Here is a 25,076-nt window from a genome sequence, read left to right as displayed (position 1 = left end):
GTGCCTGACGAGGGACAAAGGCCGTGTAGCGGCCGTAGTGGTTTCGAGGACCGTGCCGGATTGGCACAGCAGCGCGCGCGGGGTCCGTGCCGTGCTTCGCACGAGGCCGCCACGTGCGCGCCTGCGTGAGTGAAATCCGGTCCGGAAACGCACGCGGTGCATGTAGTCGATCCCGCAGACGGACAAAAGGTAGGCTGGATTGTGAATTTGATTCAGACGGGTTCTCCGGGCGAGTGTGTTTGTAAAGCTCCATGTGGCCTGCGCCGCACGTTCTGTTCGCAGAGCGTGCGAAGCGGCTCCCCCGATGCGTTATGCGTACCCCGGCTTGCGCGAGAAATCGTGCAGGTTCGGGGTGCGAGTGACGTAATCGGGGATTCCGCGGCGCGGGTTACGGACTGGCAGAGCACATGTGCTCGCGTGGGGAACCCCTCGAACGCGGGGCTTGCTTTGGGATGCGCAGTGACGTCGTGGCTGCATGGTTGAAATCCGGCAGAAGGGAATCCCTGCCGGATGTTACCGTCCAAGGGGACGAGGTAAGCGAACAGCTGCCATGACGTCACGCGCAGGTTGCGAGTTGCCGCGCTGGTGGGCACATGGAAGAAGAAAAAAAAAGAAAGAGAGAGCAAAGCAAGCCTCGCTTCGAGTGGACACGAGCCTCAGGCAGGGGGTGGAAGACCCCCCCTGTTAGAGGGCACATGAACTACTAGTTAGGGGGATAGGTTAGAGTTAGTTAGACCGGCTTCATGGGGACATGAGTTGTTCCTCATGGAGCTCGTGGAATGGATTAGTAAAAGGGATTTCAGTTTCGATTTAGGAAATGGGAATTGTTGGATTTTTGGAGACACGGACAGACTGGAAATGTGTGGTGGAGACGTAGCTTAGCTTCGTAGAGTAAATGGAACGTGCATGAGAATAAGGGTGACGAGGGAGCACGACTTAGTCAGGGGATTTAATTAGGAAGGATGGCAGTATAGAGTGTTGGTGTGAGTTGGGAAATTGGAAGTGTGTGAGGAATGAGTGTGGGACAGCAGGCCCAAGTGTGTGAGTTGAGCGAATGTGGTATGCATGGTGCGATAACTGATTGGGGGGAGGAGTGATTCCCACCCAAGGGACCCCGGGGTCAGTTTAATGTTAGTTTGTGGGTAGTTCAATTTCCGAAAAGGAGGTCGTTTTGTTGGTGTCGAGAGAAGGCACGAAACCCGTTTGGAGGGGTGCAGCAGTTCATGGACCGCCTGGGAGCGTGGCTGTGGAAAGGTGAGTTTTGTTTAGTGGGCACCCCGGGCACCGGACGAGTCGGCCAGGCCAAGGGCCCAAGAGGGGCCGGGATAGTGTAGTGGGCACGGGCGACCCGTCGGAAACGGGAACTGCAGCACCAGAATGCCACGGGGCAGTGTAGTGGGCACGGGCGACCCTCGGAAAGGGACCTGGGGGCATCAACACGCCACGTGGGCATCGGATGGGGGCAATGCCAGAGAGGGCAACCCCCCGCATTTATAGGGAGCAGCTAGGCTCGGAGACAGCCTGTGGGCCTGGGGGTGCCATGGTTAGAGTTTGGCAGATGGGGGAGTTCCTGCCAGTTGAGCCACGCTGCCCAGCCAGGAAATTGTGCGAGGGCACGAATGAAAATTTGAGGGCAACGCCCAAATTTATAATGGACACCAACACAGGCGACGGGAATCATGGTTTTTAGAACCGATAGTTGAAAAGTGTGAGGCGTTTTTGGAAAGCCCCAGGGTAGTTTCAGGTGTAATAAATGCTAGGATAGTTAGGAGATGTACCCCTTCACACCATCCATCCCTTCGCTCGTTGTAGGCCGCTGGACTCACCTTGGTGGATCGCTGAACTCTGTGGAGGCCATTCTGAGGCTTTGTTAGGCCTCGAGACAGGACGTTAGTCTCTCCCTATTCCCCTCCAGAGAGGGAACGTAGGGGTTGGGAGTAGGCTAGGTTGACAGGATAGGTTAGCCAGACAAAGACTATAAAGGGGGTTAGGGAGCCGATTATAAAAGGGAAATAAAAATAAAGAAGGGCTAAATTTTGTTGTGTTGTGTGGAAAATTAAGGGAGTGGGTATGGACAGAGACAGGCAAAGGCGATAGAGTGGGGGGAGACAATAGGCTCGGTCGGAGCCTGCCTTCAGAGCGGCCGGCACCACCGCACTCCCTCCAGACCTGATGGAACCACACCAGAGGCCGGCCAGCTTCACCTGCCAGCCTGTTATGCTGCAGCCGCCTGTTCTGCATGGGCTTGCCTTGCCATGCCGAGTTTGCCTGCCTCTGCCATGACCCCATGCCTGCTAGCCCTTGTTTGCATTTGCACCTGTGTCCATCCATCACCATGTGTGCCAGGAACATCCACTTTTGCAAGGACTGCCCTGCAGGCAGCCCGTGCATCCATCATGCTCGTTTGTGTTTTGCGACCATCTCCATCCATTCCCCTGCATCAATGAACTTTGAAATGACTTTTACCTTCTTCCCTTTCACAGATCACAAGTCCTGGCCCATGGTTCAGTAATGGATGTCAAATGAAAATTGTAAATACGTGGAACCTCACCTGCATGTTTGTTTTAGCGCCGGCAATTTTAGTTAAGTTGTCCGAATGAGTCTGAGAGTTTAGTTTGTTTAGTTAGTTACGCAGCGCATTAGGTTATTTTTTTTGGGACACGTATAAAGAAATGTCGCACTCAGGGATCCGAAGGTAGAACATACTCGGGGGAAACTTACACATGCTGGTCACACGAAAATTTGATGACTCGGGACGAGTCTGTAAAATGGGGAGGGGGTCGTGTTACGAATTTGGAATTCGATTGCACACAACATACAGGTTCCTTTATTCAGCTATGTCAATAAGTGCTTGTTCCCGAGATAGCCCACCTTCCATTGCTTAAATGTTTAGAAATCGATTAGATGCGCTGCGGATCGATTTAATAGTTCGGGAGCGAACAATGGAGACGTCCCTCCCAATCTTCTGCGAAGAGGAAGAAGGGCCCTTCCGTCCCATGATTCATGACGTCAACAACTCCCTCCCACCCGTGGTTGAGCGGGGGATGGACCACGAGGGCATGAGTCACACCGGGCGAGGGGCGGAGAAGGATAAGGAGGAGATCCTTTCTTTGTTCAGGGGGGGGGGGGTGGTCGTTCAGCAGGCCGTCTGGTCCTGTTTGGCTTGGCTTAAGGTTGAGGTTTTCAGAAGCTTTTTGCTTCTGCTGAGTAGTTGTTCAGCAGGCCGTCGGGTCCTACTTGGCTCGGGAGAGCTTTTTGCTTCGAGCTGCTTTGTTTGGAAGATTGTTGAACTGTTTGCTCAACTCGAGCTGCGAGTGGAGGCTTCTTCTTCTTGGTTCGCGGAGCTCTTTGTTCTCCGTTTGGTTCCCGGCTTGGTGCGACTCATCGACCTCTTCTTGGAGGTGGTTCCTCGGGGAAGCGACGCATCGACGGGAAGGATCGGCGCCTCGTCTCATCAGCATGTGTTGAGAAGCGCGGGAGGATTCACGGGAGTTCAGAAAGGATCGCGGATTACGGCAATTGGATCCAGCTCGCTCTTGCTGGTGCCCGGGTCCGAACAACTTGAAGACCACACGAGGTGGAGAGGTTCGAGACAGGTTCTGGGTTTCAGCTCACCTGTCCTCCGAGCTGGAGCCCATTATTAAAGGCCTCAGCCACCATTTCTTGGGTGTGTGTGTGCAAACATGTGTCCGTGGGCCCGTCTAATAAGTAGGAAATTCTGAAGTACTTTGTGTGCTGTAAATGTTTGCATTGCATTTCGTATAGTCGGTATAGTTCTGCTCTTACGTGCTTCCCTAGTTCCCCATTATTATTAATAAATACCCCAATTGTTTAATGTTTTCAGCTCGTTTGTTAAATGTTTTCAGCTCATTATTGTTTATTGTCGCGTCGATTCTTTCGTTGACTGAGCATTTCGTGTGTTGGGAGTTCGAAAGCCATTTGTTTGCTGTAAAAGGGGGACATTTGGACCGATGGTTCTCGGCGATTAAGCCGCTCGTAATCGCGCACAGGACAGGCTCGCCTCAGCGGCTTGTTCCGTACGAGTTCCTTCGAGGGTGGAATACCCCGGTAGTTGGATCACGTGGGTATTTAGGTAAATCGAAGATTGGCAATTGACCCTACCCCACGTGGTCTGCCCATTGGCGTATTTCCGTTCTTGTACAAGGACCCGTCGACTCGGAGTTATCCTGGCGGCGATCTATCGGTCGGGCCGACTCGACTTGCGATTCCGTCAGAGCGGTCGGTTCGCGGCCGACGCCCGGCACCGTAAGAATATATATATATATAGATATATATATATATATATATATATATATATATATATATATATATATATATATATATATATATATATATATATATATATATATATATATATATATATATATATATATATATATATATATATATATATATAGCCTGGTGTTGGCGCAGTGGTTAGGGCAGCGGCTTGGGATCCAAAAGGTCCCGAGTTCAAGCCCCGTTGGGCCACTGAATTAATACACCAGGGGGTTGACTCAGCCTGTCATCCTTCCGAGGTCGGCAAAACGAGTACCAGTGTACTGGGCCGGTGTATACCCCGGTTAAAAATAGGTGTACCATATCCCTGTGTCATAAGAGGCGACCAGGGTTGCGTCAGGAAGGGCATCCGGCGTAAAACATGTGCCAAATCACTATGCGGATCATACGGATGATCCGCTGTGGCGACCCCTAACGGGAGCAGCCGAAGGAAGAAGAAGATATATATATATATATATATATATATATATATATATATATATATATATATATATATATATATATATATATATATATATTTCTTCTTCTTCTTCTTCTTCTTTCGGCTGGTCCCGTTAGGGGTCGCCACAGCGGATCATCCGTATGATCCGCATAGTGATTTGGCACATGTTTTACGCCGGATGCCCTTCCTGACGCAACCCTGGTCGCCTCATACAACACAGGGATATGGTACACCTATTTTAACCGGGGTATACACCGGCCCAGTATACTGGTACTCATTTCGCCGACCTCGGAAGGATGACAGGCTGAGTCAAATATATATATATATATATATATATATATATATATATATATATATATGTATGTGCATGTTGATTGGTAATCTGACTGATATTGACTGATATTAAAGTCTTTAATGTCAGACTGACTGATATTAAAGATCGGTAATCTCGGTGATATGGATGGTTTATTCGAAGAAAACCATGTCTCATTTACTGCTATGAGATGGATGTTGTGCTGTCCAGCAATAGTTGCTTCAAAGTCATCAAACTTATTGCACAAAGATCTAGAGTTAACTAGGAGTGCCCCTGGCAAAGATGATGTAAGTTGATGTTATACCTTCTTAACATTGCCCAGAGTCCATAGCCTGTCAAGTGGACGATGTAGCTTGTTTCGTCAGTGTGGTTTGACTACTTGTACATTCGTTGCATATGGAGAACTCTTTGATCAACCATATGTACTAATCAGGTCAGTTATGGGAGGATATAATGGAGAAGATTAACTTTTCAGAATGCCTGCGAATGCAGTTCAGTAATGTAATTAACGTTTCAGAATGAAAGGGTTAACCCATAAAGCGCGTCGAGCTACCATTGTTGCTGAGACGTGTATGGTGCAAGCAAATGAGTTTAAACTGACGTCAACCCAAAGAACGAATCATGCCCTTTCCTACAATGCATAATGCCCTGGTAACTGATGAAAGCTTGCTTGTAATTGGTGGAGAAAGCTGATGACAAACAAAGCATTTCTGGGATCATGTTATATATGAGGATATCCATTCATGGGGACCATACTCTGTGCAGAGCATTGGTACTGCCTAAACAGTCTCCTTGGCTATTGGGCAAAATCCCAGACAGGTCACCACTCCAACCTAGGATACCAGCAAACTGGCTTGTGACACTCATTTTGCTAACCTCAAAAGAATGACAGGCTCAGTCAACCCCACCTGGTATTAATTCAACAGAAAAGGGGATTTGAACTCAGGATCCAAAGATCTCAAGCCCACCACCCTAACCATTAAGCCAACACCAGGAAAAAATGAGGACCCTTGAGGAGAAATTAATAAACTGTCACCATTCCACTCTCAGCAACTACTTGAAGCCATCAACATCTGCTTCATCTACCGCCGAACCCCTACCAAGCCCATCAGCTCCTCCGACCTCCTCCCATAAACCACCACTTCCACCACCTTATGCCCTTCAATCTAATGCTGTGTTCCTACTCCATGTTTATTTACGGTTCTGTGTACGATGATGAAACGATGGTTTTAGTTCCGAGTTACTGTCTTTATTTTGAGGTAAATAATAACATTATAATGTCACTTGCAACTAAAACTATCATTATATCATCGTCCTGGTATTTCAACTCTCCCAATGGCAACCCCTCCCCCACCTCTCACCCGGGGCAGACCGCCCTCCCTGCATCCCCTTTAGTACGCCAGTGCTTACAGTTATGAGAGGGTAATAAACAAAAATGATATATATGAGAACTTCACATAAAGTGCTTTTGCAAAAGCACTCTCAGCATTGGTTACAAAGCCCCATCTTTATTTATTTATGTATTTATTCCATTACTAATGATTTACAAATCAATCACTTTTACAGTGAATTATTTTTGTCCTGGAATGTGTAATATATGTGTGTGTGTGTGTGTTTATTGTAATCTACATTGCCTGTAATGTTTCACTCATCAGCAACATCCTCATCTTCTAACGGTGACATGTTTGTACACAGTCCTCGGCAGTGTCCACAACCTGTCGAGCAGTGCCGCCTCCATTCTTGTGACATGTACACTGTCTGCTACTGCACCCAGATTTGCAGTTGCATCTGACTACTTCAAGCAATGATGAAAGAGCTGCTGCTCTATCAGTGAGCACCGGCAGGAACTTATCACCTTGTGTGTCCCAGCCCCAATTCTCTGGTGACGCCTCAGTGGCTTTACCCATCCACTCCTGAACTTGCAGGTACACATGCAAGCAGCTGATGAGGGTGGGAGCACTTCAGGTTGCACGAGTGATATACTACTGTCTATCTTCTGGGAGAAGCGTTGAAACCTGAGGAAATTCAATGTATCGCCAGGTAGACTTTTGTGGATTTGAACATATTGGACCCAATGCCTTATCTCCTGTGGCAATTACCTCTGCCCTTGTGCTGTTCTGTTTTGAGAACGCCTGTGCTTGCTTCAAGAAGACCTTATTTGTGCTAATCAACTTCAGACCTATCTTTTTGCCAACACCATGCAAAGAAGATGTCGTGTCACACCCCAGGATAGTGTGCACAAACAGAGTGTTATTGCATACCTGTGGACCAAGTACTGTTCGTATCACTGCCAGATTCCAGCATATTGGAGCTCTTTTTGCACCTTGACGAAATTCTGGTCTGAAATAGTGTATATACATCTGGAGTTGATGGTTTTCGATGCCAGCACAGCTGAATGAGGATATCTGTGTCAGCAACCAGGAGTGTAGGCCTAGAAGGAGACTGGTGGGTAAAAGCAATGGCATTCTGAATGAGAAGGGTGCTCGGTAGAGTGCATACCTCCGCCATGCAATGCCTGATCCATGAGAACATATCGGACCCATTACATTTTGAAATATCATGCCACATAGTACTATGTCGTTTTTGGCCCGATTTCTCAATAGTGAATAATCACTTTGGAATTAAATAATTCTCGTATCCAGATCTGGATTTGGATCTTCACCAAAATAAAATCAATTTGTCGTGGTCACACACCCAACCTGTCCACCAAGTTTCGTCCGAATCAGTGCACAACCTTTTGAGATCATGCTAAATATCATTTTTGGCCCGATCAATCAATGATGAGGAATCACTTTAAAATTTTAAATAATTCTCGTATCCGGATTTGGATCTTCACCAAAATATAATCAGCTCGTCCTTGTCACACACCCAAGCTGCCCATCAAATTTCATTTGATCAACAACTTTTGATCACAACACAACAAATTTCATTTGATCCACGTCCACAACTTTTTGAGATTTATTGCACACAAACAGACAAACAAGAAGAAGACGTCGTGCAGAGCACGATACTTGCAAAATCCATAAAACAAATTTGACCTCAAAAATAATTGGTGGTTGAGTTCAGTGACCTGAAATGCAACAACTCTTCAAATTTCAAGTCAATCGAATCAAAATTGAGGATTTAGAAATACCACCTGAGTTGTTGACCTTTGGCCTATGTTGACCTTTTGACCTCAAAAACAATAGGCTTCTTCCTTATGACAAACTTTACCATGTGGTAAAGATCGGTTTAAAATTGTGACCTGTAGGTGACAAACAGACAGAATCATAAAATCAACTGATCAATATACTTTAAAAATATTCAATTTTGCAAATAACAAACAGACAGAACGGAGTGAAAACATAATGTCCTTCACCCTTGGTGGCAGAGATCACAATCAATCAGCAAGCCAGCATCCGCTTTGGCATGTTCAACATAGCCTGAGTGACTTACTGTAAGTGATCAGCTTATAGGTGGATGAAATTTTGTTTGTTGACTACATTGGAGAGGAAATCATCTTTCTTCCCTTGGAACACCATGAAATCAGATACTTGTGCACTAGCTCCGACATACGTGAACCCTCTTATTCATTGAGTCATATCTTTAGTTGATGACTTCATTGAGTCATATCTTCCCCCCCCCCCCCCAAGATATCCATCAAATCCAACAACTGCTCTTCCATAATAGGATCTGATATACCTCGTGTGGACTTGGCATATATCATCATAAATTATGTCATTCCCTGATTCAAATTATTCTATGGAGCAGTGCACTGCCATCCAGTATCAATTGTATTGGACATGACCTGATGGAGTGGGTATGTCGGAAGGCATCATCTTCCACAGTGCATCAGCCAATGTAGACTTAGTTGCGAGCCTGGGAGTTGTCCTGTTCTCAAGCAGCACGGGAAGATAACTGCACAAGTCATACTCGAACACTGTAGTCAGATTGTCATTCTATGTAACTACAGTAACAAGTCTCTGGAACAGGAGCTGGGGCTCAATGTCGATAACATCGTCTTTAATCTTCACACCATTTTTGTTGTGAAAAGGGATTACCTGTTCCTTCCTTTTGAACGAATGTTGTGTTACTCTTTTACCAATCATGTTCTGAAGAATTTTAGCACCGACTTCTAACGCCTGATCAACATTGACGGACATATCTGCAGTTACACCAGTAACGAAGCTGTACAATATGCAATTATCTGTGAAGGGATTTCTTGAAGACAAGAATCCAACCAGTTTGTTGCAATGAGACACATCCTTCGCCATTCTGGAATTCGATGTGTCTTGTGTTGCTCACTGATTTCAAAGCTGACTGCAGACTTTTATTGCATTGCCAACTTCACCTCCTCCGATGTGATGCTGCTTAGGAGTAGCCATACTAGATGTTGTGTGTCGCCCATGAGTCAGTCCACCTGTTGTCTTCAGGCAGCACATCAACACCTGTTCAATTACGAGGTCAGCAGACAACCCAGCCCAGAACCTATCCGATTTTCAGGTCACATGGAATCCTTGCAAGAAATGTTGATAGACTTCTGGATGCTGCTCCTCCAGTCAATCCATCTTCTGCAGGTACAGATGGAGTGATGTTGTGTCATGGTTATGTCTGGAAGTTGCAAGAAAGGGCAACATTCTTCATATCACAGTAAAATGCATCATCTAATTGCCTGTGTGTTCAGCCCGAATTAATGCTTGAACGATAGAAACCATTTCGAGCTATTGGAGCCAGACCTTTGATGTACATGATTGTTTCAAATCTTTAAAGCCAGATCCAGGTGATTCTCTATCTGCTCCAATGTAGGTGAGTTCTCTACATCTTCTCGAGTGACTGCTCCCATCATCAGGTCATGATATAGTTTCCTGGTATCATTGAGCATATTTGATTGAGGTTGGTCTCCTTCAAATAGATTGTTGTTGTAATCATCAGCTTCAGTGAGTGATTCATCATTTGGTGAATCTATATCCTCTAAGGCACCTGCTGTGTTTAGTAACTCAGTTCCAAATACCTTCGATATGAGGAGCATGTGGAGTCCAGCACTGACAAGAAGATGCTCATGAACAGCCCTGGCAATTTGCTTGCCACTGAGGATGTGTCACAGCATTACTGGCATAGACAGTTTCCAGTAACTCACGAAGTCCTGATCCTGACAATATGTGGACAATAGTTCCATGATAACTCTTCTAGGTATGGAAGCCTCCAAGGCATAAAACGAGAGATCTGATGTCACTGTCTGCAGGACTTCCTCCTTGTATCATAAGAGTCTTCAACCATAATGGCTGATCGCATGTCAGGATAGGCATGGCACTATAATGACTAGCATGTTCACTAACATACATCATTGTGGAGTATACACATATTGTTTCACCAGGATCAATGTTGAGCATCGGCAGGAATAACATGGAGGATTTACCAGGGTAGTTGCCCTCTGTTTACCATCTGCATCATGCCAGACCAAGGTGGTCTTTGTGACCTGATACTGAGTGATATATTCCACTGCAAATCAACATGTTTCATACTCTGTATAATCTCCTAACTTGTTTTGCTGCATGGGAAGGAGAGCTTTTGCTTCAGAGAAGAAGAAGTCGCAGATGTTGATTTGGCAATAGAGGTAATTTCTTCATTGGATACTTTCACTCAGGGAACTGATGTTGTGCCTTCCATGCCTGGGGTCACCGTGCCCATGATACCCATCCCGTGAAAGGTGTTACATCCATCGATGGTGTGCAGATTTCTCCTACACTGGTAGCCGCCACACTGATGGACCAGCGGCAGTGGAACCCCAGTCGCGCCTGTTCTTATGCTGTCGACTGCCGATTGTGCATGTGACTACTCACAGCACTGTCGGCTCCAATTTCTATGGCACAATATACCATGGAAGTTGTTCCTCAACAATGTACATTATTTTATTGTGTCAAAACAACACCAAAGATCAATTATCACTCCAAAAATGAATAAAAAAGGAGAAATTTCAGATTTTGCGGTGGCCATTTTGGATTTATGCAAATTAGACAATGTTCTCAAACTTCGATTTGAGTATACTTTTGATATGTTATTTCAGATATATTTCTGAGTTGATTAACATTGGAATAATTACTATTACAATTTGTTCTGGGTCATTCCATAATTTCCCGAGACTACAAGCACATCTGGCAATGGTGAAAGGCAAGATAATGCTCACGCAGTACAGAAAGCGGGTATGCTACAAGGTTGTGAAGACCAATGAATGATTGGTCTAATGGACCAACGGACCCACTAGTAATTGATAACTGCAACACAAGGTGTTGTCAGCTGATGCGTTTGATTGTTGATCAGGATGAATCCACATTGCTGATCTGCGGATTGGGAAGAATCCACATTCCTGATTTGCCGATCGGGAAGAATCCACGTTGCTGATCTGCCGATCGGGAATAATCCACATTCCTAATCGGGAAGAATCCACATTGTTGATCTGTGGATCGGGAAGAATCCACATTGCTGATCTGCCAATCGGGAAGAATCCACATTGCTGATCTACAGATCGGGAAGAATCCACATTGCTGATCGGCTGATCGGGAAGAATCCACATTGCAGATCTGCCAATCGGGAAGATTCCATATTACCGATCAGGAAGAATCCACATTGCTGATCTGCCGATCGGGAAAAATCCACATTACCGATCAGGAAGAATCCACATTGCTGATCGGTAAGATTCCACATTGCTGATCTGCCGATCAGGAAGAATCCACATTAATACTGATCGGGAAGAATCCACATTGCTGATCCTATGCCGATCGGGAAGAATCCACATTACTGATCAGGAAGGATCCACATTACTGATCTGCCGATCGGGAAGAATCCAAATTGCTGATCTGCGGATCAGGAAGAATCCACATTACTGATCTGTGGATCGGGAAGGATCCACATTGCTGATCTGAGGATTGGGAAGAATCCACATTGCTGATCTGCGGATCGGGAAGAATCCACATTGCTGATCTGCCGATTGGGAAGAATCCACATTGCTCATCTGCCGATCGGGAAGAATCCACGTTGCTGATCTGCCGATCGGGAAGAATCCACGTTGCTGATCTGCCGATCGGGAAGAATCCACATTACTAATTGGGAAGAATCCACATTGTTGATCTGCGGATCGGGAAGAATCCACATTGCTGATCTGCCGATAGGGAAGAATCCGCATTACCGATCAGGAAGAATCCACATTGCTGATCTGCCGATAGGGAAGAATCCACATTGCTGATCTGCCAATCAGGAAGAATCCACATTGCTAATCAGGACGAATCCACATTATCGATCAGGAAGAATCCACATTGCTGATCTGCCGATCGGGAAGAATCCACAATACTGATCAGGAAGAATCCACATTGCTTATCAGGAAGAATCCACATTGCTGATCAGGAAGAATCCACATTACTGATCAGGAAGAATCCACTTTAATGATCAGGAAGAATCCACATTGCTGATGAGGAAGAATCCACATTGCTGATCAGGAAGAAGCCACATTGCTGATCAGGAAGAATGCACATTACCGATCAGAAAGAATCCACATTGCTGATCTGCCGATCAGGAAGAATCCACATTGCTGATCAGTAAGAATCCACATTGGTGATCTACCGATCGGGAAGAATCCACAGTGCCGATCAGGAAGAATCCACATTGCTAAACTGTCAATCAGGAAGAATCCACATTACTGATCAGGAAGAATCCACATTGCTGATCTGCTGATCAGGAAGAATCCATATTGCTGATCTGCCGATCAGGAAGAATCCACATTGCTGATCTGCCGAGCGGGAAGAATCCACGTTGCTGATCTGCCGATCGGGAATAATCCACATTACTAATAGGGAAGAATCCACATTGTTGATCTGTGGATCGGGAAGAATCCACATTGCTGATCTGCCAATCGGGAAGAATCCACATTGCTGATCTACAGATCGGGAAGAATCCACATTGCTGATCTGCTGATCGGGAAGAATCCACATTGCTGGTCTGCAGATCATGAAGAATCCATATTGCTGGTCTGCGGATCGGGAAGAATCCACATTGCTAATCTGCTGACAGGGAAGAATCCACATTACTGATCTGCTGATCGGCAACATTCCACATTGCTGATCTGCCGATCGGGAAGATTCCACATTGCTGATCTACTGATCAGGAAGAATCCACATTGCTGATCTGCCGATCAGGAAGAATCCACATTGATGATCAGGAAGAATCCACATTGCTGATCAGGAAGAATCCACATTACTGATCAGGAAGAATCTACATTGCTGATCTGCCGATCGGGAAGATTCCACATTACCGATCAGGAAGAATCCACATTGCTGATCTGCCAATCGGGAAAAATCCACATTACCGATCAGGAAGAATTCACATCACCGATCAGGAAGAATCCACATTGCTGATCGGTAAGATTCCACATTGCTGATCTGCCGATCAGGAAGAATCCACATTAATACTGATCGGGAAGAATCCACATTGCTGCTCCTATGCCGATCGGGAAGAATCCACATTACTGATCAGGAAGGATCCACATTACTGATCTGCCGATTGGGAAGAATCCAAATTGCTGATCTGTGGATCAGGAAGAATCCACATTACTGATCTGCGGATCGGGAAGGATCCACATTGCTGATCTGCGGATCGGGAAGAATCCACATTGCTGATCTGCAGAGCAGGAAGAATCCACATTGCTGATCTGCCGATTGGGAAGAATCCATATTGCTCATCTGCCGATCGGGAAGCATCCACGTTGCTGATCTGCCGATTGGGAAGAATCCACGTTGCTGATCTGCCAATCTGGAAGAATCCACATTACTGATCAGGAAGAATCCACATTGCTGATCTGCCGATAGGGAAGAATCCGCATTACCGATCAGGAAGAATCCACTTTGCTGATCTGCCAATCATGAAGAATCCACATTGCTAATCAGGAAGAATCCACGTTATCGATCAGGAAGAATCCACATTGCTGATCTGCCAATCGGGAAGAATCCACAATACTGATCATGAAGAATCCACATTGCTGATCAGGAAGAATCCACATTACTGATCAGGAAGAATCCACATTACTGATCAGGAAGAATCCACATTACTGATCAGGAAGAATCCACATTACTGATCAGGAAGAATCCACATTGCTGATGAGGAAGAATCCACATTGCTGATCAGGAAGAAGCCACATTGCTGATCAGGAAGAATGCACATTACCGATCAGAAAGAATCCACATTGCTGATCTGCCGATCGGGAAGAATCCACATTGCTGATGAGGAAGAATCCACATTACTGATCAGGAAGAAGCCACATTGCTGATCAGGAAGAATGCACATTACCGATCAGAAAGAATCCACATTGCTGATCTGCCGATCAGGAAGAATCCACATTGCTGATCAGTAAGAATCCACATTGGTGATCTGCCGATCGGGAAGAATCCACAGTGCCGATCAGAAAGAATCCACATTGCTGAACTGTCGATCAGGAAGAATCCACATTAATGATCAGGAAGAATCCACATTGCTGATCTGCTGATCAGGAAGAATCCACATTGCTGATCTGCCGATCAGGAAGAATCCACATTGCTGATCTGCCGATCAGGAAGAATCCACATTGCTGATCTGCCGATCAGAAAGAATCCACATTGCTAATCAGGAAGAATCCACATTATCGATCAGGAAGAATCCACATTGCTGATTTTCCGATCGGGAAGAATCCACATTACTGATCAGGAAGAATCCACATTACTGATCAGGAAGAATCCACATTGCTGATGAGCAAGAATCCACATTGCTGATCAAGAAGAATGCACATTACTGATCAGAAAGAATCCACATTGCTGATCTGCCGATCGGGAAGAATCCACATTACTGATCAGGAAGAATCTACATTGCTGATCTGCCGATCAGGAAGAGTCCACATTGCCGATCCGGAAGAATCCACATTGGTGATCTGCCGATCGGGAAGAATCCACAGTGCCAATCGGGAAGAATCCACATTGGTGATCTGCCGATCGGGAAAAATCCACAGTGCCATTCATGAAGAATCCACATTGCTGAACTGTCGATCAGGAAGAATCCACATTGCTGGTCAGGAAGAATCCACATTGCTGATCAGGAAGAATCCGCATTTCTGATCAGGAAGAATCCACATTGCTGATCTGCTGATCAAGAAGAATCCACATTACCGATCAGGAAGAATCCACATTGCTGATCTGCCGATCGGGAAGAATCCACATTACCGATCAAAAAGAATCCACATTGCTGATCTGCCGATCAGAAAGAATCCACGTTACCGATCAGAAAGAATCCACGTTACCGATCAGAAAGAATCCACGTTACCGATCAGAAAGAATCCACGTTACCGATCAGAAAGAATCCACGTTACCGATCAGAAAGAATCCACGTTACCGATCAGAAAGAATCCACATTACCAATCAAGAAGAATCCACATTGCCGATCAGGAAGAATCCACATTGCTGAACTGCCGATCAGGAAGAATCCACATTACTGATCAGGAAGAATCCACATTGCCGATCAGGAAGAATCCACATTACCGATCAGGAAGAATCCACATTGCTGATCAGGAAGAATCCACATTGCTGATCTGCTGATCAAGAAGAATCCACATTGCTGATCAGGAAGAATGCACATTACTGATCAGGAAGAATCCACATTGCTCATCTGCGGATCGGGAAGAATCCACATCGCTGATCTGCCGATCGGGAAGAATCCACATTGCTGATCTGCCGATCGGGAAGAATTCACACTACCGATTAGGATGAATCCACATTACTGATCAGGAAGAATCCGCATTACCGATCAGGAAGAATCCACATTACCGATCAGGGAGAATCCACATTACCGATCAGGGAGAATCCACATTGTTGATCAGGAAGAATCCGCATTGCTGATCTGCTGATCAAGACGAATCCATATTGCTGCTCTGCTGATCAAGACGAATCCACATTGCTGATCTGCTGATCAAGAAGAATCCACATTGCTGATCTGCTGATCAAGAAGAATCCACATTGCTGATCTGCTGATCAAGAAGAATCCACAGCCTGCTTGTTGCAGGGATGAAGAACAATCGTGTGCAAGATGAGCAAGTCATCTGTGAATTATGAGGAAGGAAGAGGTCATTTATGTTCTCTCCAAACACGATATGTTTCATATTGCTATGTTATGGGATTCAGGTTTCCAGACAGGACAGACCAGAAGAATGTTTAAAGTCTTCAAAAGTACCACCCTGCTCTTGCGCGTGGAGATGTCACTCAATGTGTTGGTTTTGTGGGTTTGATGAAACGAAAAATCATAACGCGAGTAGAAACAGTTCGCATTGAATTTTCAAACACAAATGCGAATGTTTTTTCAAATAATTGATAAAAACAGGTTTTTGTCTTTTTAATTTTTGGGACTTGACACGTATATCTCTGAACAACAAAGACATCGCATGACTACAAAGAGGTCATGAAAGGGCATGCTGGGAAATTTAGACTGAATCAGACGTGAGAATTCAACGTCATAAGTCAGACAGTATAGTCTTCCCTTTGTTAATTCGTCATTCAACAAAAAGGTTTGTCCACAAACACGAGTTGAAACGGAAAGATTCCAACAACAAACACTGATCCGTTTGAAACATTTCATCACAATTACAAAATCCACAATCCCACTTATTCCTTTCATGATGTGATTAATACAATTTGTACCTCTTCTGTCTAATGGGAATTTGTACCTCTTCTGTCTAATGGGAATTTGTACATCTTCTTTTCTAATGGGAATTTGTACATCTTCTGTCTTATGGGAATTTGTACCTCTTCTGTCGAATGGCAATTTGTACATCTTCTGTCTAATGGGAATTTGTACATCTTCTGTCTAATGGGAATTTGTACCTCTTCTGTCTAATGGGAATTTGTACCTCTTCTGTCTAATGGGAATTTGTACCTCTTCTGTCTAATGGGAATTTGTACCTCTTTTGTCTAATGGGAATTTGTACCTCTTCTGTCTAATGGGAATTTGTACCTCTTCTGTCTAATGGGAATTTGTACCTCTTCTGTCTAATGGGAATTTGTACATCTTCTGTCGAATGGGAATTTGTACCTCTTCTGTCTAATGGGAATGTGTACCTCTTCTGTCTAATGGGAATTTGTACATCTTCTGTCGAATGGGAATTTGTACCTCTTCTGTCTAATGGGAATGTGTACCTCTTCTGTCTAATGGGAATTTGTACCTCTTCTGTCGAATCGGAATTTTTTCCTCTTCTGTACAATGGGAATTTGTACATCTTTTATCTTGTGGGAATTTGTACCTCTTCTGTCCAATGGGAATTTGTACCTCTTCTGTCCAATGGGAATTTGTACCTCTTCTGTCCAATGGGAATTTGTGCATTTGCCTAATGGCACGTTCATTGAAAGCGTGTGAGTAGTATTTTTAAATCATATTTTATAAACAAAGCTGGAACAACATTGACTCTGACGATGCTTGTGATGATTGATCGCTGTACCCCGTGACACGACCTTTCAGGGCGAGTTCAGCTGTTCTTTGTGCCATTAGCTCACTCAACTCGACTATCCACATCTGGGGACCAAAGTTGTTTCCATCTCTCTTTATGGCCATTGCTCCGTCCCGAATTCATTTTTCTTCTCATCCCAGAAATCTGTTTAATAGTTTTGGGATTTTCAGGCTGAAGCTTGTCCATGATTTTAACATGAAATGTTTTGCTGAGAAGTTGGTCATATGAAATCCCAATGCTGTTGTCATTGTAAATGGTACTTTGGGACATTTTTGTTTTATAACAATTTGCTTATGACGTTTTATGGATGAAATAAGCTCGACGCAGCGGTGCAAGGTCATTGAGGTTGAAACGGGTCGATAACCGATTATTTGTTTCTTTGATCTTTTATAATTCCACGTGACCATTTCAACAATTGCCTTTTGTTTGATGTTTCACAATAGACAGCATTGTATGTAGATCTGTCATTATATATAAATATATATATATATATATATATTTTTTTTTCCCCCACCCAGGATGACCTGCTTTTTCCCTGCTTTAATTTCACTTGTCGACTGTTGTCCATATATCATTGTACATGATGTCAGTTGTTTAGCTTGTGGGCTGTGAGTATTGGATGGGTTGGAGAGAAAGTGAGGGGGTGCGTGCGACCTGACTCGGAGGAGGGAGAGGGGGAGAGAATGAGAGCGAGGAGAGCGAGCGGAGGGAGAGAATGAGAGCGAGGAGAGAGAATGAGAGAGGAGAGAAGTGAGAAAGGAAAAAAAGAAAAAGAGAGAGAGAGAGAGAGAGAGAGAGAGAGAGAGAGAGAGAGAGAGAGAGAGAGAGAGAGAGAGAGAGAGAGAGAGAGGAGGGATGAGAGAGAAAGAGGAAGAAGAGAGGTGGGTAGGCTTGCTTATTCTTCTGTCTTGTCTCGTGAGACATTTTCTCCTATTTGTAATTCCTGTACGTATTTAACATTTTATAATGCTGATTATAAAGAGGTCACAGACAGATTAAGTATAAATATTTCTCTTGCAATCTTCGTTATTTGTTCTATTTTTGTCCACCGCTCCTTTCTTTCCCTCTCGCCATCTCTCTTCTCCTCGTCTGCCTCGCTCTCTTCCCCTTTCTCTCTTGATTGCAAATATTGACAGCACGATGTGAGATGGCAGCTGAAAGTCACGCAGAAAAGCAGACGTGCATGTTGTGGAGTGCTTGAAAGCTGAAGACCTTAAATAGTCCACCGGAAGATCATTGCACGTCGGAAACGAGGAGTTAATGGAGCTCCAATTTGGGGAAGCTGTGCTGATGGCAGCACTCTCCTGCCTGGAATGTGTGAAAGAGTTAATGCGTAGGGGGGATTGCGTGGGAAGAAGTCGAACCTGGCAGGTGGGGGGAGGGGTTGTGGGGATTGGGGGAAGAAAGGCAAACTTAACCCTTTTGTTGCTCCTTTCCTCTCTACTCGCCTCTCTTGGTTTTCTCATTAACCTAATACTAATTGTAAGTCACGTTTGTTGTCATGCTACTAATGTGCTCTTCACGTCCTTCTTCAATGGAAAATTGAGGTTTTTTTTTTGGAATCTCTTGGACCGTTATCCCGATGAATGGAACCGAATAAGTTGGATCATTCCAGAGCTTTGTGAAAGTGTGAAAGGCTCCACGGAAATGGTTAATGGGAGTTCCATTTTTAGGGAAAGACTTGAGATTGGGTGTGGGGGGGGGGAGGAGGGGTAGATTTGGTGGTGGGGGTTTAGGGGAATAAGGAGGAAATATGTGGGAAGTGTTTCCATAGCAACATCTTTACATCATCAGTTGTTGGGGGGAGGAGACAAAGAGAGATTGTTTTCTAATTTCATCTAATTTCATCTTGTGGGGTGCATTGGTTGCTATGACAACTGTTCTCTCTCCGACTGTCTTCCCTCTACCCCAGAAGGTAGGGAGCTGGGTGAGAGAGGAGACTGGAGCAGGCGTTCTCGGGGGACACCTGACAGCCAAGGACCCCCAGAGAGAGATCAGGTTCATATTCTTTATACCTCGTTTTTTGATCATCTCATCGGTGACATTTATTTTGTTTTCTTTCCCTGTTCTTTTACCGTATTAGTTTGCATTATTTGTCTTTATTTATGTCTAATTTATGGTTTATTATGGGCATGTGGGTTACATTTTCTCGTTAATTGATATATATATATATATATATATATATATATATATATATATATATATATATTATATGCACCATCCATATGTCATTGATTGTTCTCTTGCCTCGTGCACCACAGTCTTGTACCATTTCCATCCCACGAGCGCTCGCTCCATATAATGTACAAGAACATGCTCCCAGAGCCATTGCCACACTCTGAGGACGTTCAAGGTCTAGCGGTGTCATTTAATATCTACCTGGATGACCACAGGTATTCATGTGCATGCCCAGGTTCAAAGTACAGTTTCGGCCAAGCAGATCATCGGCCTAATCTGTGCCTTGCATGGTAATACATGATGCCACCTTGATTGCAGTACAATATTCAGGCCCACTGTATTAGATGAGGTTTATTACATCATACATCGTTCAATAAATTCTCTCTCTCTCTCTCTCTCTCTCTCTCTCTCTCTCTCTCTCTCTCTCTCTCTCTCTCTCTCTCTCTCTCTCTCTCTCTCTCTCTCTCTCTCTCTCTCTCTCTCTCTCTCTCTCTCTCTCTCTCTCTCTCTCTCTCTCTCTCTCTCTCTCTCTCTCTCTCTCTCTCTCTCTCTCTCTCTCTCTCTCTCTCTCTCTCTCTCTCTCTCTCTCTCTCTCTCTCTCTCTCTCTCTCTCTCTCTCTCTCTCTCTCTCTCTCTCTCTCTCTCTCTCTCTCTCTCTCTCTCTCTCTCTCTCTCTCTCTCTCTCTCTCTCTCTCTCTCTCTCTCTCTCTCTCTCTCTCTCTCTCTCTCTCTCTTTTTTTCTTTGATTTGAATTGCCATATTACCGAGGTTCAAAACACACGTCTAACTGGAACATATATCGTTTTTATAATCCTTTTGTTATTTACCTTTCTCCAGCTCAACTCTCCAGATCAGAAAAAATCATATTCTCATTTATTCACAAATTCATTTGTTCTTTCTCCCTCACTGAAACACTCTGTCTTATTTTCACTCATTCACTCACTATCATTCTGTTACTCATTTATTCACTCTCTCTTTCTCGTTGCATCACTCACTTAGTCATTCCCTCACTGTCTCTTGTTGTGCCTCTGTGAGTGGAAACTTCTAAATATGGTGACTAGTTAGGGCAGACCCTCGATCCTCTATAAATTAACATTATGCCCTTTTATGTCTTTATTATGATGGCTCATGGTCTGTACAGTTGTTGATTTATATTCTCCTCACAAAAACAAGCAACAACTTCGAAAATGTGGTTTCATGATTCAGATTCAGAAACGTATTAGCCACGCATATGTGTTCAAACATTGGTTATTGAGGAAACAAAAACCCAATCAGGAAATTGAAACGAGTTGTGTAACGAGTCATGTTCCAATTATTCTCACCCGATCTCAGTGATCCTGGAAATTCACCTGCAATTCACATCTCCATACAATCCAGGCCACTATCCACTATAAATCGCCCCCTTATGTGGTCCAAGTCGGTTGAGGAAAGCTGAAGAATCATTTAACATCAAATGAGTTTGCTCCCATCATCGGGATGGTTCGAAGTGAGATGATTCCGATTGGTTCTTCTCAGTACAATGTCCATCGCAGTGGCGGTTCTAGGGCACTAACACGGTACCATCAGATTGGTCAGTTCATGGAGAGACCTCTTTCAGGCCACCCAATTATTACAACCCCATGTGAGGATCATTACATTGATGGAAAAGGTTTTCTACATTATGATCTCTTCACATTGACCTCCACAGTGGAATAAAGCAACAAATGTCAAGCAAACAGTTCAAAACATGCTTCATGAAAGTTGTATGAAATCTAGAAGTCCACTACTCCTCATTCCTCAAACATAGTGCCATTGACAGCAACACTGCATCAAAACAGGAGGGTGGACCATTGGCAGGCACCATGTTCTTTTCACAGATGCATCTTGATTCTTACACACTTCAACGATGGACTGCCACGGACCGATGGATCTAGAGACCAAATGGGAAATTATTTGCCATTTGTGCCGTTAGGACGGATGATCAGGTTGGTGGGAGCAGCCTGATTGCGTTGACTGGCATTCGAGTTGGGCATATAACTGGTCTTGTCATCATCCGGAGAGGTCCGATGACCGATGTCAGATACAGGTATGAGATCACTACACCCATAGCTGTCCCCCAGGGTCAATAGCAAGGTCCGAACTTAATGGTTATATGGATGATATAAATACCTGTCCACATCATTCACCATTTTCAACACTGAACTGACCGAGATGATCTCCGGACTAAATTCGATTGAACCTACTCCAGACATCCTTGAAAGGCATGCGTGAGGTTGCTGCGTCCGAACCACACTGTCTTCACGAAGTGTATGTGGTCCCGGTCAGAGAATCGCACAACACCACCACAGCACGAGCTGTATTATCCGATTTGGTCGATAACAAGATGTATACAAGCTCGTATTGGGGTTTATGGTGGTCACACGTCATAAAAGCAGTTTGTGAAGTTATCTGTAATCATTTCTGCACTGGTGTCTTGCCAATTCAGTCTTTCAAATGCACTGCCCATCACTACCTAATGTGTTTACCCATAAACATTGTCATACTCCATCTCTTCTACACTCTGGTTCATTCCCATTCTGTTCATCTCCAGGCCAATCTTACTGTTTTCGTCATTCATCCTTTGCTCCTTGTATTTGTCCTTCTCTCTCTCTCCCCCCCCCCAAATCCACCAATATAACCTTTGGGAGTTGGGAACCTGCTTCCCTGAATCGTTCATATTCACTCCCAGCCCAGACCCTTGTACATATACAAACATATGGTTATGGAGTGTAAAGATCAATGTGCTGGTCCTCTTCAATCCAGATATTAACACATTTGAACTTCCAGAAAAACAAAGAATCCTCAAAACTTTTGATACTCGTTTTATTTGTGAGAAGTACATCAAAATAATTAATTATCCTGTTTGTCCCTGTCCTGTTCGTGTGCGAATCTCTGTGATATTCCAGGCGGGGGTTGAGGAGGGGGGGGTGGGAGGGAGGAGGGCATGATTACCTCACCAATGCAAGTACATTGTTTACTTATGGTCTAAAATCTAATATGATTGCAAATTAGGCATCACTGGTTGAGCCGGATCTTGCAACATTCCAGAGAGGGCAAGCAATGAACATACACGGGTGGCAAGGTGGGCGGAAGGTGCATCAGTGGAGAATGAAAGATAACTTTGTAAGGTCACAAAGGTGGTAAATATCGTATTACTCATGACCATGGATTGGTTTGAAGCCTAGTGAGAATCAGAGAACATAGAGCCTGACCTACATCATGGAAAGTGAGCAGGTGATTGACTGGTGAGTTGTGGACCAGTTGGGTCAGCTTGGGACGAGGCTCATACTGGAAACGGCCTTCTTGTGGAGAACCTGGGGCACATGCAGGCAGGTCATGCATCCAGGTGCAGTGACGTGTGGTGCATGCAGCAGATCATGCATCTAGGTGCAGTGAACTGCGGCATGTACAGGCAGGTCACGCATCCAGGTGCAGTGACCTGTGGTGCGTGCAGGCAGCTCGTGTATCCAGGTGCAGTGACCTGTGGTGCGTGCAGCAGGTCGTGCATCCAGGTGCAGTGACCTGTGGCATGTGCAGGCAGGTCATGCAATCCATGGGCAAGTGACCTGTGGCATGTGGAGGCATGTCATGCATTTATGTGCAGTGACCTGTGGTGCTTGCAGGCACATCATACTTCCAGGTGCAGTGACGTGCGGTGTGTGCAACCAGGTCGTGCATCCATGTGTGGTGAAATGTGGCATATGCAGGCAGGTCATGCATCCAGGTGCAAGCGACCTGTGATGCATGCAGATAGGTCATGTACCCGTGCAGGCGACCTATGGTTCGTACAGGCAAGTCAGGAATCCAGGTGCAGTGACCTGTGGTGCATTCAAGTGCAGGCAACATGTGGTGCATGCAGACAGGTCAAGCACGCAGGTATCAAATGCAGTGGTCTGTGAATGACAGCTCCTTGACTGAGTACTGTCTTGCTCCAAGTTTCCTCATAAGTACATCCTGTGGGATGAGTCGTGAGACAAAAACCTCTTACTTATTCCCTCAACTGAATGAACACCTGTTGAGTTATTTGTTTTGCCAAGTTACAAAGAGAATGAACTAGCTCACCTGTGTGTTTGTACATGTCTTTGTTGTATATGTGTGGCAAACCTCTGCACAAAGTTTAGATTTCTAAGTTTTCACGTTACTCCATTCATGTCATCCATCCTCTCTCCTCCAATTCCTCCTTTCTCCTCCCAGACCCCTTTCACCTTTTCTACCCACCCCTCCCACACTCCTCTGCCTTCCGTCCTCTCGCTTGTCATCCGTGCTTCTCCTTTTCTCATTTTTAATCTTATCAATTTATACCACCCTCCGTTTTCTCAAGTGCGTATGTAATACAGAGATAGCACCCAAGGTGGTGGCATCAGTTGACTGTCGTCCATTTGAAATGCCAAAATAAGCCAACAAAGAGCAGCTGTTATCTCAGGTATTTTTTCAACGAATTTTTCTTCAAGAGCATTTTATCTCAAAGTAAAGTTCATCACTAAGCGTTGAGGTAAGCTTCAACAATCCAATATGGCTATGACATCGTGCAGGACCTTCAGGTAGTGTTTTATGGTACCAACCACATGGATATCTCTCATCACCCCCACCCCGGCCCTTCCCTCCCAAGCTCCCCTTTGAACCTCAGGAGTCGAGAGGACCAAGTTCGCGGGTTCTTCGCCGGGCTGTGAGTGTACCTGTGGATTCGGGACAACCAACACGAGACTTTGCTTACGGTAATATAAACTCGATCATGCTTCTGAGGATGTTATCTGAAAGAGTGATAAATAGAATAGAAAGTCATTTGTATGTTTTATAGACTATATGAAGGCATTCAATAGAGTTAAACATGACAAACTGATGGAGATAATGAAAAAACATGAGATACCATGAGAGGAAATGATGATTAGAGGGGTCAGCCTGGGCAGTGCTGATTGATGACCAGAGCGTCCAAAAATGATCAAGATGGCACTGGCTTTGCCAGGTGGGCAGCAATTCAGAAGCGAGGTTCGGCTAGGTAGTTTGAATGTGAGATCAATGGGGGGTAGAGGAGTCAATGTGGTGGACATGATGCAGAGAAGAAGGTCGGAAGTGTTGTGTGTACAGGAGACCAAATGGAAAGGAGACAGGGTGAGGAGGTTGGTAGGAGGATACAAGCTGTTGCACTTGGGTGGGGATGGAAGGAGTAATGTCATGGGAATAATTCTCTCTGATAAGATCAGCAAACAGGTGGTCAGAGTGGAGAGATGGGAGGGATGGATAGTTATGGCATGGGTGGTGACAGAGACAAATGATTTGTGTTATGTTGGTGTATGGGCTACAAATGGGAAGGACTGGGGTGGACAAGCAGCAATTTAGGAATG

General features: G+C 44.8%; 1 protein-coding gene across 6 annotated transcripts in view; it reads left to right on the top strand.

Moving 5' to 3' along the window:
* Positions 1 to 25,076, top strand: part of LOC147010306 (disabled homolog 2-interacting protein-like) — a 137,570-nt gene that overhangs the window by 63,688 nt on the left and 48,806 nt on the right. The window contains exons 1-3 of one of the 6 annotated variants that reach the window (XM_085859144.1): positions 18,296 to 18,419; positions 19,451 to 19,536; positions 24,344 to 24,449. Coding sequence is in view for 2 of the 6 variants with exons in the window: in XM_085859142.1 (XP_085715268.1) it covers positions 19,451 to 19,536; positions 24,344 to 24,449 (192 nt within the window). In the remaining 4 variants the exon portion in view is untranslated. Of the gene's footprint in view, positions 1 to 18,295; positions 18,420 to 18,674; positions 18,910 to 19,450; positions 19,537 to 24,343; positions 24,450 to 25,076 lie in introns of those variants that run through there. The other 5 variants (XM_085859145.1, XM_085859147.1, XM_085859146.1 and 2 more) reach the window with 5 other exon arrangements.

The sequence above is a fragment of the Eptatretus burgeri genome, chromosome 16 (genome assembly GCF_056783735.1).
Source record: "Eptatretus burgeri isolate ZD-2024b chromosome 16, Ebu_testis_v1, whole genome shotgun sequence".
NCBI classification, from domain to species: domain Eukaryota; kingdom Metazoa; phylum Chordata; class Myxini; order Myxiniformes; family Myxinidae; genus Eptatretus; species Eptatretus burgeri.
This window is presented reverse-complemented; position numbering and strand designations above follow the sequence as displayed.